The sequence below is a fragment of the Chroicocephalus ridibundus genome, chromosome 6 (assembly GCF_963924245.1).
Source record: "Chroicocephalus ridibundus chromosome 6, bChrRid1.1, whole genome shotgun sequence".
NCBI lineage: Eukaryota > Metazoa > Chordata > Aves > Charadriiformes > Laridae > Chroicocephalus > Chroicocephalus ridibundus.
The window spans coordinates 69358537-69373726 of record NC_086289.1 but is presented as its reverse complement, the minus strand read 5'-3'; the positions used below and the strand labels follow the sequence as shown (position 1 = coordinate 69373726).

General features: G+C 37.2%; 1 protein-coding gene across 2 annotated transcripts in view; it reads left to right on the top strand.

The window, feature by feature from the left end:
- SI (sucrase-isomaltase) overlaps positions 1–15190 on the top strand; it is a 50800-nt gene that overhangs the window by 13888 nt on the left and 21722 nt on the right. For both annotated transcript variants that reach the window (XM_063338214.1, XM_063338215.1), the window contains 14 exons: positions 455–568; positions 2160–2244; positions 2865–2982; positions 3387–3558; positions 4236–4352; positions 4916–5070; positions 5629–5713; positions 6968–7024; positions 7658–7782; positions 8180–8268; positions 10610–10659; positions 12001–12171; positions 13093–13242; positions 14683–14892. In XM_063338214.1, the coding sequence (XP_063194284.1) occupies positions 455–568; positions 2160–2244; positions 2865–2982; positions 3387–3558; positions 4236–4352; positions 4916–5070; positions 5629–5713; positions 6968–7024; positions 7658–7782; positions 8180–8268; positions 10610–10659; positions 12001–12171; positions 13093–13242; positions 14683–14892 (1698 nt within the window). The remainder of the gene's footprint in view (positions 1–454; positions 569–2159; positions 2245–2864; positions 2983–3386; positions 3559–4235; positions 4353–4915; positions 5071–5628; positions 5714–6967; positions 7025–7657; positions 7783–8179; positions 8269–10609; positions 10660–12000; positions 12172–13092; positions 13243–14682; positions 14893–15190) is intronic.

The window sequence follows — 15190 nt, the reverse complement described above, 5'->3', positions numbered from 1 at the left end:
AGATGCAGACAGACTGGAGAGGATCCAAACGAGGGCCGCAAAGATGATTGAAGGGCTGGAGAACCTGCTGTATTAGGAAAGACTGAAGGAGTTAGGTCTTTTCTCCCTAGCGAAGAGAAGGGTCGGGGGAGCTTCATCACAGTATTCTAGTACTTAAAGGGCCGTTACAAAGAGGACAGAGGCTCTCTCTTCACAAGGAGCCACGTGAAGAATATGAGGGGCAACAGGTACAAGTTGCACTGGAAATTTTTTACAGTGCAAACAATGAATAACTGGAACGACCTCCCCAGGGACATGGCAGAGTCCCCATCACTGGAGATTTTCAAGATGTGACTGGACAGGAATGATCTTATCTGGGTTCCCTTTTTCTTGAAAGGTGGGACCAAATAACCTCTCAAGGTCCCTTTCAACTTGGACTGTTCTGTGATTAATTATTTCCCTTTTAATATTACAGGTGTGGCCAGGAGAAACTGTGTTCCCAGACTTCACCAACCCAGACTGCACTTCCTGGTGGGTGGAAGAATGCAAACTGTTTTATAACGTAGTGCCATATGATGGGATCTGGATTGTAAGTAATTCAGAACTTTCATTTTTATTTTATTTTATTTTTAAAAATAGACAAGGATGGATGTTTATCAAATTCAGTTTGCATCGAATTTGAAAGAGATGTTTACTATTACTAACCTGAAATAAGTGTGGATGTGTCTGTCTTCTGGTGTTGAATTTGCAATTCAAATTTGAATTTTAAATTTTAATTTGAATCATTAATCACAGCATTTAAATGATCAGTGTGCTGTTTCTTGGATGTTCAGTGACACTTTAAAATGCTTCAATTGATGAACCACTGCTAAAGGCAAATGCTAGCACACTCCTGTACTTGGAATGGCAATATTTGGAGATCTGCATACCTCTCAGTGAGTGTGTGCTAGACAGATCCTGAATAAAGGGTATAATGCGTATAATCTATGCATCTATGCTCCAAGTAGCTCATGGAATTTCCAGTTATTGAATCTGCAATTGCCATTCCAGATAGGGATTTGGAAAAATCAGGCTCCTTAGACAGATTCTCCCATAAAAGGACTAAAATACAGTCTGACACAGTGGATTTTAGGTACAGTTCATGGAAATCAGATGAGATTAGGAACCATTTTGATTTACCAGATTAGGTTTTCAAAGTAGCGTCCTGTAATAAAGCTTCTAAAAGTGGGTGCCTAAAAGAAATCTGTGCTTGAACTCCTCAATCCCTGTTTCAGCGCCTTCTTCCCTTTATTCTTTTTGTGTTTTTCCCACTTCCTTTTACTTAAAAATAAATAAATATTTTGAAAGAAAACGAGATTCTACTGAATATTTTGCCATACATTTTAAAAAGCTGCAACATTTTTTAATTAATCTGCATGGCAAAACACAGTCGTTCAGCTGCTATGTGATAGAAAGAGGTTTTTTCTCACTTATTTTTGCTGATTCTATGGTTCCATTAAGCCAAGCTATGAAGTATAAGACTGCACAGGTCTCTTGCAGAGATCAAATACTTTGAGTGAAGCAAATGGGTCACTAGACTACAGTGCCCCCATGATGAATTTACTTTCTTCTTCCATGCATGCTTTTCCTGCAGCACATTCAAGGATGTGCATAGAAATGCACTGACAGCACTGCCAAATAAGATATTCATGGAAGGAGACAGCAAAATTTGAAAATATAATGGCTCAGAAAGTATTATAAAAGAGGTATTTAAGAATAACTAGTCGTCTTGACTAGATGTCTGTATTTTGACAGAAAGTAACAATGTACACTTGCTGGTTGTGTATTTCTCTTCAAATACACACTCCAAACCAAAGACATTTCCTTTGGAGATGTGTGGAGTTGGCCACAGGTAGGGACAATGTATACTTGAGCACCTCTTGGAATTTCTTTCTGTGGAGGGATAAGATGTAGCTCTTGCGACATGGCATTCACCTGCATATATAAGTCTGTCCAACACTGAGACTTATATTAATACAGGAACGGACCAGGTCAGTATCTGAGTTATACCATTCTTGCCTAATTGTATGGTACTAGTTCTAAGTAATTATTCCTTAAGGGGTAAGAGAATAGAACATAAGACTTTGTTAGGAAAACATACTGGAGGAAACTTTATTACATTCTGCATCTTATCTTTTCAGGATATGAATGAAGTATCTAACTTCGTTGCAGGCTCGAAAAGCGGTTGTGCACCGAATGACTTAAACTATCCTCCTTACACTCCCAGTAAGTCCATCTACTTTAACCAGAAAGCAAAATATCAAAAAGTTTATGAGTTACTGTGCAATTGGCTACAAGGATGCAAAGTGATTTTAGTGTAGTTCTTATGGGTGGGGTTTGAACATTACTACTGACAGAAAATACTGATATACTTTGTCCCTTGTCAAAGGCGTGGTTTATATAACTGGCTTTTATCCCTTTTCAAATTATTACTGAATATTATAATGGCCTTAATTATGTCTGATAATATAATGATCCTCTTTCAGTATCAGTAGTTTTTGAGATGTATGAGGAACTAAAATGGAGTTCATAATTTGTATTAAGTAGTAGGTTAATGTAACCATTGCCAACGTGTTGTCAGATAATGATTCAGAAATTTAGAGCGTAGTTCTCAGTTAGTGCCTGCATGCAAGGATGCAAAGCTCAAGAGTGAAAAGGTCACAGAGCAAAGATGAATCAAACCAGCAGCCAACAGTAGCATTTTTTTTTTTGTAGTAGTAATATTGGCCTCAGTGCAAACATTAAAGTGAAAAAAGGGCTTAAATGTCATAAATGTGCATTAAAGACTGGAAATATTCGTAATAAAAATGTGCTTTATAAGTGATATTTGTATTTCTTTACTAAAGGTATTCTTGAGAAGCTCATGTATTCCAAGACACTTTGTATGGATGCAGTGCAGAAGTGGGGAAAACATTATGATGTCCACAGTCTTTATGGATATTCCATGGCCATATCAACACAGAAGTAAGGAATACATCCTAAAATCTTTACAAAAAGGTTTCAGAACAGTACATGGCCTGCATTTTCAAAAACTGCTGGAGATTTCACTTCTAAAGCAACCTGGAAACCTGTTCCAGTTCCTGGAAAATACTGTATTATATTTAAGCCAATGTAGCTAAGGCAAAATCTACTAACTAAAGTTAGCAGCAAAACCCACACATTGGTTGTCAACGCTCTATAGAAAGACTATTTAAAATTAATGATGTCTTGAACTTCGCTAAAAGACATCTGGGTTACTGTAAAGGAGTCTACATCCCTGGAATGAGTAATTACTGTAAATCAGTAGTGTAAATCTGCTTTATATAAAACTATTGATGTCCAAGTTGTCTTTTTTCCTTTTCATAATTCCAATCTCATTTCCTTTTAAGAGTCATTGAAGCACTGTTTCCTGGAAAACGAAGCTTCCTCATTTCAAGGTCTACTTTCGTTGGATCAGGAAAGCACACAGGACACTGGCTGGGAGATAATGCAGCAACATGGGATCACTTAAAATGGGCAATACCTGGAATGCTAGAATTCAACCTCTTTGGAATTCCTTATGTATGACATTAGTTTGTGACATCCTTTCAGAACATATGGATAAACAGTAACTCTATCTCTATGATAACGGATTATCTAATCACATGCTCTCTAGATAACCACCTTACTTTTTCAGCTCCAAATTAATCCCCTTCAGGAATCTCTTTTTAACATCTTTTTCGAATTATTGATATTTGGTTTAGGCCACATATTTTGATTACTGTGTGGTGAGAAAAGTGTGGGTAGCAAACATATTATTTTACATATCCCAAGCTACTTTTTACTTCTAGTAATTTTTAAGTAATAATGATCAATGTGAAAGACAGTTTTCCTTATCTTTTCAAATTAAATAGAGACTTCCTTTTATAAGGGAAATAGCCGAATTCCTTGCCATGATTTAAATTTGTAAGACTCTTGAGCTTTTCCATAATGTATGCATATTAGCACCAAACAGGAATGTAAAAGTTCAGAAGAAATAAAACAATGGACAGTGTTAGCTAGTTATCAGTTTAATTTTTCATGCAACATAATTTGTACAACATAGACTGAATTTGAAAGAAGAAAGGTACAAATGTGTTGAATGGCTCAGTCACTCTGGCTAGCAATTAAGGTTGAATTAATGCATCTCTGAAAACTAGAAGTTTTGTGTAGAGATTAGAGGTGCAGTGTACATCCAACACTTCTGTCTTCATTTAAAGATTGGAGCAGATATTTGTGGTTTCTTTGACAACACCACAGAAGAACTTTGCAGACGATGGATGCAAGTAGGAGCATTTTACCCATTTTCGAGGAATCACAACTGTGAAGGATTCGTGGTAAATTGTGCTTTCTCTTACAAAATGCTTTGTGTTAACACTACCACATTCCCTTTAATAGTATCACTAGTCATTATTACCTTCAATAACGATTATGTGGCTAATCAGTTTGAAAATGGCAGAACCTTAAGCTCTCTTTATGAAATCTTAGATCTGAGAGGTTCGGCTTCATGAGGGTTAATTGCATGTACTTGAGACTGCACTTATTTGGCAACAGTTTTGTCACCATCAGTTGTGCCTATCAACAAGGGCAAGCACTCACTGCTGTGTGACCCATCAGACTAACTCTTGGGAGCCCTTTAAGCAGACACCTGGCCGTGTGCCAGGGTGAAATTTGGGCTAACCCTAATGTGCCCTTCTTGCAGATGAGCAAGGAGGGACATGCAGTGCAAAACACGGGGAGCCCAGAGGAACAGGACCTCAGGTCACACCACCCAGAAGGCAAATATTGTGCCGATGTGCACCACTGAATTTCAGCCTCTCTGAAAGAGCAGCCACATTTCACATGTTTGGCAGACTTTTCTGCATGATGAAAATAATAATAATCTGATATTTGTTTCCAGCCTCAGGATCCAGCTGTGTTTGGAGCTGATTCAGTCTTGGTGAAAACCTCCAAGTATTACTTGAACATTCGCTACACTTTGCTGCCCTACCTGTATACACTCTTTTATAAAGCTCATACTCAAGGAGACACAGTTGTTCGGCCAGTTTTGCATGAGTAAGTTTACTCATCAGCTTTTGTGGTAGTTTTATGAGGAATAAAAAAATCAGACACATTAGATGTTGTTAAGGACTTTCTAAACGCTGATGTAGTCTGTGAAAATGCACATTGGAATATATATAGACAACTTCTCAATGCATGAAACACCCTTTTGGAGTAATCAGAAGAGTAATCATAAACGGTCTGTAATTTCTGCATATATGCATATATTATTACCAGTCACTCTTGCGAGTTGCTATGAGATGTTATTGTCAGCTAATCAAATTATTCTCCACCATCATATCTATATATTAGAATATATGTTTCCTTGCCTGTAAACTCTTGAATAAGCTGTGTCAAGAATACAGGAACACCTCCACTTTGACATGTGTGGAGAATACTAACTAAACTAGCAAGACCTTAACTTATCATCTTCAGATTGCCTCAGATGAAAAAAAAGACAATTTTGATATGACACTCTTCAGTCATGGCTCTAGACAATCAGTACCCCAAAATGCTGGGATTGCTGATGATAGTATAGTTCATAAAAAGGAGTTACTCTTATATCTTGCCCAGGTTCTACTCTGATGAAGTGACGTGGAGTGTCGACAGGCAGTTCCTGTGGGGTCCTGGGCTGCTTATTTCCCCTGTACTTGACCCGGTAGGTTTGGCTGTTTTGGTATCTATCTCCTAACCACTTCTTGGGGCACAGAGACACATTGAGTCACCAGTTCCAGCTCTTTTCTCTGCCAGGGGACTGCAGCATAAAAATCCTCAAATTACACTATTCCTGTCACTCCTTTATTGCTCTGATTAGAAACCACCTTCCAGTGCTGACCCTTTGTTGTTCAGTCTTGACAATTCTGTTATCCAGCTTAAAGGTTATAGCTTCTCTACTATACATGTATTTCCTGCTGAATTCACACTCCCCCTCCTTTTTCTATGCTGAACACGCTGAACCACAATTGTAGGCTCTGCCATTTCCCTGAGGATCTCAGAAATTTGCTCTGGTCCTGTTTTAGTCTGAACTCTTCTCTTGACCAGACCCGTAAACTCTATTGGCAAAGCAATTGCAGAGGGCCTTGTTTAGCACAGCTCTATCTCCAGTGGGTTTTGCTAGATCCTTAGATTGTATTTATATTTTATTGGGTGCATCATATTATGGACTCATGGCTGTTGATGAATTCCTAACAAGCCTGGGTTTTGCCGCTTTTTTTCTTTCCCCCTTCATTTTTGCTTCCAGTGGGAGACCCCGCAGCATATTTTTATCGCTGCCGAAACGGTAAATCAGGTACTTTGTGCTATTAGATCCCACTCCTATTTTCCAGTCCTCTAGGGAGCCAAAGTCATCTGATCTGATATTCTGATTCACCTCAACTTTGAATCTTCTCTGAATTTTCTTCAGAATCAGCTTGTCTTGCTGCATTTCAGCTTGTCTGTGATACAACAAGGAAACAAATAGATCTTGGCTTATTCTGAGGTAGAATCTTGTAAATAATGATTGTTAACACCTGTAACACATATGCCATGGAGAAACACAAAACATTTCTTAAATACCTAAAATGAAAGCAAGAATCTGAAAGATGCCAGCCCAGAAAAATGTGAAAATAAAGAAGATATAGAGCTATGTGTGAATATGATCACTGGATTTGAAGCCAGTGTGACTTTGGTTTGCATACAATGAGCTGCCGCCTTGTGGAGCAGTGGTTCAGTTGTCTCCCAGCAGGTTTGCCAAAATTGTACTTGGATTGCTGTCTTCCCTTCTGGACATCTTCATAAAAACCATTAAAGAAAACAGCAAAGAAGAGACGTATCAATGATTTTCTCAATGTGGACTTTAGTTTTATTGGAATATTTAGTTTATTCAATTAAGTTGCCTTCAAATATGAGAGTAATTTGTTTGTTCACCTTTCAGGGTGTGGATGTAATTCAAGCATATATTCCTGATGCAGTATGGTATGAGTATGATACGGTAAGTAAATGCAGAGGATACTATGGGGAAATTTTCTACATGGCTATGTGACAAAATAAGATTGTCAGCTCTGTTCTGGTGACAGAGACCTAAAGTAAAGCCGGCAGGAAGGCAATGCTGGGAAAAGGGATGGAGGGTGATGGGATAAGTGCCTGCATCAACATCTCAAGAAAAAGGCACAGAGGTGTAGAATACAGCCCAGGAGATGGGAAGACAGGTTGGCTGGAAACTTTAACAAAGATCATATTTGAAATAAAATAAAATAGAATAATTCTAATTATAATACACAAGAGTCTGCAGTTATTATTTACTACTGTCGTTTCTTCAATAAGTTTCCTGCTGTTGTGATGGTCCTTTTGATAGGTGAAAAAGGACGTTGTTCATGTCAGAGTCCCAACAAGACTTCCTCTCTGCATTGACTGAGCCCAAACCAGTGAGAGATGTTGATTTGTAACATTACATCATCTTGATAAGCAGTTGTTTTATGTTTATGTGCCCATTGGCACATAAATATTTACATAACTTAAGTCTTTTCTAAAAGGAAGCATTAAGGTGAAACTCAGGACTTAAGAAACCATTCACAGCAGTAAGTAATGCAACGTACCTGTTCTGTTTTACATCCTGGTCAATAAGGGGGCAAAAATCTCAGAGAGAAAACAATGGACCAGTATGTACCTGCCAGCAGACAAACTAGGACTTCACTTGAGAGGAGGCTATATTTACCCTACTCAAAAACCAGCTAACACAACATTTGCAAGGTATGCTTCAAAACTGAATGCTTTACATTTGGGGGTTTTTCCAAGACTGGACTGAGGACTTCAGGTTACAAATCAGTAGCAGCTGATTGCATTTAGCATTTTCACCTTGAAATATGGGAATAACTGTAAGCCACTCTTCACTTCCACAGCTGTTTACACTGCATGTTCAGTGATTAATTACAGGTTTATTTGCATGCACTTTGTATCTTAATATGTTTTCATATATTTTAATCCATTTTCATGAAAATGAAAGGCAATCAAGGACTTATCTAAGGCAATTCTCCAAGTATTGTGACCCTGTTGAGTGTCTCCATGTTCTTAACACGAACATCAAGGATGTATTAAGGCTGTTTAGATATTTGATATACATGTAAGACAGAAATCTCTCTTTCCACAGCCGCAAGAATCCAATGGGACTTATAATTGCTCTGGATGACAACAATGCAGCTTCTGGGGATTTGTTCTGGGATGACGGAGAATCTACAGGTGAGCAGTTATCAATAGTGAAGTAAGTAGGATTAACAAAACACTGATATATACAAGTTCCAATCTGCTGATTTCACGCATCAAGAATAAGGTATTGTTGTAACATGCTATTAATACTTGATTGTTCCTTTTTCACCACTTCGAAGTGGAAAAACTGTAACTATTATAAATTTAGTTTTGGCTTGTTCAGGTTTCACTATAGCCTTAAATAAGTAAAGGTTTTGTGCGTTAGCATGCCGACTGTTAAACCTTGCTGTCAAGACTGATATATATTCTGGTACATATCCAAATTAGTTTCAACGGGTGCAAGAATGCACATAATTAGTGTTAGACACTGAGAATCAGTAGAAAATGAAAAACTAGCACTGTTATTAACTCTCTGGAATTATTTAAATTGCTTGTGAAAACAGTAGAAATTTTGAGAACTCAGAAGTACGGTATTGGAGCCAGCATTTTTTTGCCATCTGGTTTCCCCAGCATAGCGGTGCATAAGCACGCGAGTAAGCGTGTTTGGGCTTTAATTGTCATGTTGCCAACCTCGCCTTTAGTAAAGCTGCCGGAGAACTTGTTTCCCCCTGGGACAGTCACTCTGATTATGCCAAGGGCTGTCAACCTCATCTCTTGCGATGCACTGGCACCGACACTACCTACCTCACCAGGTTTTTTCTGTCAGACAATTTACAACACATACATTTCTGCTTAGGGTGAGATTAAGGTCACAATTTCCCTCAACTGAAGTTAAAATTTAAAAAAGCACAAACAAACGCAACACAAACGTCCAATATAAAGTTAAATTTATTTTGACATTCAGTAAAAGTAATGCTTTTGGAGTACATGGATTTCTAAGGAAAGCAGAGTTCACTACAGAGCAACGGAAAGAACCTTTCTGTTACATATCCATAGAGATATTCTTCATTTTAATCTTGAGATGTAGGGAATTTTGAAAAATGAAATGTCTTGATCAGTGGGATTTCCTGTGGGATTTCTGAGCATTTAGTTAGGCATCCTGTTCCCATTAAACTGAAAAGATTTGGGGTACTTAAATCCTTTAGGCTACTTCTTCAGCCTTTGTCCTTTATTACGTGTTTTTTAGGAAAGTCAGCAAGCAGTTCAAAGGGTTATTCTGAAATCATTTTTTGAAGAACTTTTACAAAATACTCAAGCTCATATTAAAATGATTTAAGAGCTTGTATTTGACAGATTTTATTATTTTATTTGCAACGAACCATAACATTCAGAGCTAAGGACGTTGTTTTATGGTGTATGCCAGTTAATATAGTTGCATTTCAAGTAGACCTGATCTTCTCTAAGTCATATCCTACTTGTATCCATAGACTGCTGTCAGAGGCAAAGTGTCAGAGCTGTCCATAGCTACCTTTATTCTTAGTCACAATCTATTTATTTTACTTGCACAGGGCCCTGCAAGCAGCTCTTGGGGTTCAACATTGCATCCCCTTTCCTAACTGGGTAGCTACCTTGTCCTTCTACGTTATGCATTCAACCTGTAGAACGCTCTTTTTTATTTTAACTCTACCAGTCATACCTCCCAGAAAAACTTTCAAGCCTCTACATTTTTTTTTTAATTTTTTGAAAGTTTGTGATGCTTTTAAGAGATAGAGCTGTGATTTGGCTGATTATTGCTGCCATAAACATGGAAGGCCTTGGGTGGTTGCTGATATGACAGCTATATGTACTCCTTTGTCAAGGCCTAAAATAACAAAGCTATTATTGTACTCACTTCTGTTGAGAAACAGAACAATAAAACATCTTATGATGCTATTTCCTGCCCAAAACTTACAGGTTGCAGTCTTTTCAGGGAAACTGTTTATAATTTGCTTGCAATGACAGTATTTTTCTTTTCGTACATGGAAAAAAATGCCAGATTGACTGAACTTCTGTATTTCTTTGTCCTGGTGCTGTGTTATTTCCCTCCTCTCTTACGGCTCCATGGCATAGATTATTAATAGTATTGTCATCTTTGCATGAAATGCGCCTATTTAGGGTATTTTAAAGGTTTAACTTTGAGCCATACATCTACGTTTAAGAGAAGTAAAGAAGGAATAACAGTTGAGTTAAAAATCAGTACATTTTAGAAAGCTGATTTCAATGACTTTTTTGAAAAATTTGGAAAATTAGTTCTCCTGGAAGACTGGCCTAAGGAAAAAAGAAAAAGAGAACTGTCAGTTCCTCAACAAAGTAAACATTTGAGTTGCTCAGTGCCACCTCTGAACGCAGTAATGATAATAATTAACAATTTATTGGTCTCTAGCAGTGGCACAGTCCTGCTTTCAATGCCATTCCTTTCTGCACTGAAAGTGTAACTTCTTTGTTTACATTTTAGGTACAGTTGAGAAAAAAACATACATTTACTACGAGTTTACAGTTTCCAATGTAAGTATTTTATTTTAAATAATTTCATTCTTGATTTTTATCAATACTATCTTCAAAGGGCATTCTTTCCTCCTCCTTATTCTCCTGTAGTATTTTCTGAGAAGCGAAATGTTTCACGAAGTCAAAGAGGAGCTATGTTCAAAATACTGTAATTTAGCTGGGATGAAAATCGGCTATTTGTCTTTTCTTCCACCAGTTAATCTAAGTATCTAAAGAACTCCTATTTCCTTTCACCTAACAAACTCAGCAGCAATATTTATTGAGCCAGAGAACTATAAAGCATCAGTGGCAGTTAAAACAGAGTCAGAAAGGAGGTGAATGTAGAGTTTGTGATTCTCAGAATATTGGCAATTTGAAAAAAGTCTATGTACACTATAAAAATATAGCTGAATATTCCCAAAGAGTGAGAGGAAGACCTACGCCTTGTCTGAACCTAAGGAATCTACGCCATGACTACGTTTTAGTTTTTATTTTTTTTTAAACTGAAACTGCCTTGTCATGGTTAGTTTATGGCAGGGAGGAGTCCAGATAGTGTTTCTATTCAATATTAACTGGAGATACCATATGAGAAGGATTCAAACTAATATGATAACGTATCTTTTGTATAATAAAAATACCTGCCAAAGTGTCCTGGTTTGAGGATGTGACATAAAGGTATTCTTTCCCTTGCCACGGTGAAACAGCAGGGCAACAATCAAGAGAGAATGCATAGAAACTTTGGAGTGGAAGCAAAGTAACACAAGGTGGAAGCATGTGCATTAATTCTTTTTTTAATCATATAATCATTTGTAATTGTAGAATTATTTATAGATAAGCAATTTCAATTACTACCGGAGTTTGAAACTCTTTTATCTGTAGTGCTGTTGAATTAAAAATTAACATAAACTTTCATGTGGAGAGTAATAAGAAAGTTATACACTGGCATATGACAGCCATGGTGCACTTCTGCTCTTTGGACTCTTTAACAATAACTAATGCAATTAAATAGGATCTGGTATCTTTATATCAGGAAAACTGAACATGAGCCTTCACTTGTTAGATCCTGGTCAGACCACGGTGGAGTAGAGGTTAGCTGCCCTGTTACAGGCATGTGTCAGCCTTTTCTAATTTTTGAAACAAGCAAAAAAGGAGGCTGAAACACAACTATAAAGCGTATTATATACATGATAGAAAAGCATTACTGTAATAACAGCAAGCAGGGCAATAATTAATATGCTATGAAAAAGGTATTAGCTTACTTTACATTACAGTATGAAGATCTAATTAGAAAAAAAATCCAAATCAGGAGGATTTGGGGCACTTTTTTTTGGTTAAGAATGTAATCACTATATTATTTTCCAGAATGCTCTACAAATGAATGCTATAAACAGCAATTATACTGATCCAAACAACTTGAAATTTGAAGAAATCAAGATATTGGGAGCAGTCCAGGAAATAACATCAGTTACTGTATCTCAGAACAATGTTGTGGAAAAAGCTACGCCTACTATCACCTATAATCCTTTAGAAAAGGTAAAACAATAACAGGGAAATGGGAAGTAAACACCTTTGAAATTGCATCAGCTTTCTTTTTTATATATTGTAAAGAGCAGTACTCAGTACTGATGTTTCAACAGAATACATCGTGTAATTTATTACAAAACAAAAGTACAATCGCATTGAACTCACTCAGCCGCATAGAAAGTGCATTTAAGTTTTGGTCCCAGAACCTCAGTGCAACAACAAGTTTAGTTACGCAGTTGTTCACGTAATTTCTAAGAGGAATAATAGCTTTGTGATTATGTTTGTTGTTGGAGGAGGGTAACAAATATTCATGTTTTAAATGCATTGATATTTAAAACAAAATCAAGCACACTGTTTAAACCTCTTTTATCACTTTATACAGAGTTTTTCACAGAACAAATATAGGAAAGCAGCAACAAAGTGCATTTATGTGCAAAGCAAGCAAAACGTGCCGCTGCTAGTGGGAAGCTTTCATGAAAGTGCTTTCTCACACAAAGGGTAGCGCTGGCATTGCTTTCAACTTGTATTGTACACCTTCTTTAATTCCTATAGCACCTCAGTTACCTGTTATGTTATCTCAGTTACTGAATCAAAATAAAAATATTTTAACTTTTTCTTAGCTCTTGCATTCATATTTCAGAATGAAGGAGGTGGTCCCTTATCTTTATTCCTGTTTGCTTCCAAGGAAGCTGAGGGATTGACTCCATTTTTTTAGATTCTTAATTTTTCAGATGTTATCTGCAAGAATATCAGTTGCTTGGTATTTGTTATTTGTAAAAGAGAGACTATAACAAATGTTACAGGACAGGCTTTTTTGTGAGTTGTCACATAGGAAAATGTATTGTTCCTGAGGACCAGCATCTCTGCTGGTTGAAGGAAAGATGGATGTGATGTGGGATTTAATAACTGTTTATTGTTTAATATTTATAGGTTGCTCTTATAACAGGACTTCAGCTTGAACTGGGAAAATCCTACACAGTAAAATGGACTCAAGAACCGAGTTTCAATGGAAGGTTTGATTGTTATCCCAGTCCCAATGCAACACAAGAAAAATGCGAACAACTTGGCTGTCTCTGGGATGTAAGCAAAAAAGATTTCGCTAAACTAACGAAACAGAAATGTTTCCAGAATCATAGCTTTCTCTTTGCAGTTGTTACAGTGGAAAAAGTACTCTGGCAGATTTGACAGATTTACATAAAACAGGGGCACAGACAGCAGCAGGCCTGTACTAGCAGGTTTATTTACCTCACTAAAACTAAGGTAGTTGGCAACTGTGTGAGCCTTCCAAAGTATATCAGAAATTGAGGAAAAATGTGGTATTTTGTAAAGTCTTCACAATGAGAACAATCACCGGTTGGAATACTCTCCCCAGGGAAGTGGTAGATTCCCCAACATTGCACAGTTCTAAGATTCAGCTGGACTAGGTGCTGGGCCATCTTATCTATACTGTGCTTTTGCCGACAAAGGTTGGACCAGATGATCCTTGAGGTGCCTTCCAACCTCATGTTCTATGATTCTATGAAATCTGAATTTTACAGCTTGGAGACATCTCCAAGGCATGAAGACCAAAATTCTCTGCTAGCTACCCCTGAACCAGCAACAGCTGAAGTAGCTGATGGAATGTCCTTATTTTCTTGCACTATTAGGAATATTTTTTGTCATTTTGATTATTTGGAAATGGCTTTTCATGTAGAATCAAACTCTGGTCCTGTTTTGGACTGGAGATGTTTTGAACGCTTGCTCAAGTTGAAAGGCGCTTTGTATTTGGTGATGACAGATGAATAAATATTCATTAGCAATTAAGATGTGTGGAGCAAGCATAGTTTCATTTGAAGCAAGCATAGTTTCATTTGAACAACTAGGCAGGATTGATGGTAAGTGTCCAGAGGTGGAAGGCTAATGCATTAACCTACATCAGCTCATCTAACCTCAGAATACCTAGTTGGAGTGTTTATGTTCAACTGTAGCAGGAAACTGAAAGTAATTTTGATCTTGCTGTCAGGAGATCTTAGATAAATAGGATGTAATTCTCAGTGGATATTTTAAGGATAATTTGTGTGAATAAAGCCAATGGAAAGGTCTCATCTGATGTTGCCTGAATATGTAATGGATTTTGGGCACATCCCCTTGTGTGAGCCAGAGACCAGAGATCAACGGGATTAAAAGGTAGGAAGGTTTCGGAATTTCAACAGGCCAAAACTAAGCTGTGTTGTGGGATTAAGCTGAAGATCACAGATACAGGGAAATTAAATCCACCTTCACTGTGTAAGGATTCAGTTTCCTGACTAAACTATTTATACAGCCATCACTGGCTTGTTTGATTATATCTGATTTAGTGTAGAGACCAACAGGCTCTGTATGACTTCTTTATTGTTCACAAGTTGCATTAAGCTTTTCCTAAAATTCTCCATTTTACAGCAATCTGATCAACATGGGAATTTTGGATTCCACGCAAGTAGCTAACAAAACGTACAGCAGGCCAGTGTAACTCACTAACCTGGAACTTATTTCTGTTTGCAGCCAGCAACTTCAAACTTGAGTGTTCCACCCTGTTATTACAGCTCTGACAATGCTTACTCTGTAGACAAAGTAGAATACACCTCATCAGGTTTGACAGCCAACCTCACCTTAAACAGTGCCAAGACCAGAGCTAATGAGAATTTCACTACACCAATTAGTACACTACGCTTGGAGGTGAAATATCATCTCAACAACATGCTGCAATTTAAGGTAATATCAGTTCAGAATTTCTATGAGTATGTAATGTCCCATTATTAAATATGGTCTTATTTATGGAAATTATAAGGGCGTTTTATAATCAATTTTATATTACACAGACAGTAGCACCTTTGCCTAAATATGTTTCTCCTTCTTACCAATTAGTTGTTATTGCTCTTAGCTCACATCTTTTTTTGTCCTGTAGTTCTGTACTCAGTTTTACAATGAAATTATATGAATCAAAGGTATAATGTCAATGCAGATGTGTAATGTCAACCAAAAACTCTGGAACTAAAGATGTTTTATAGTA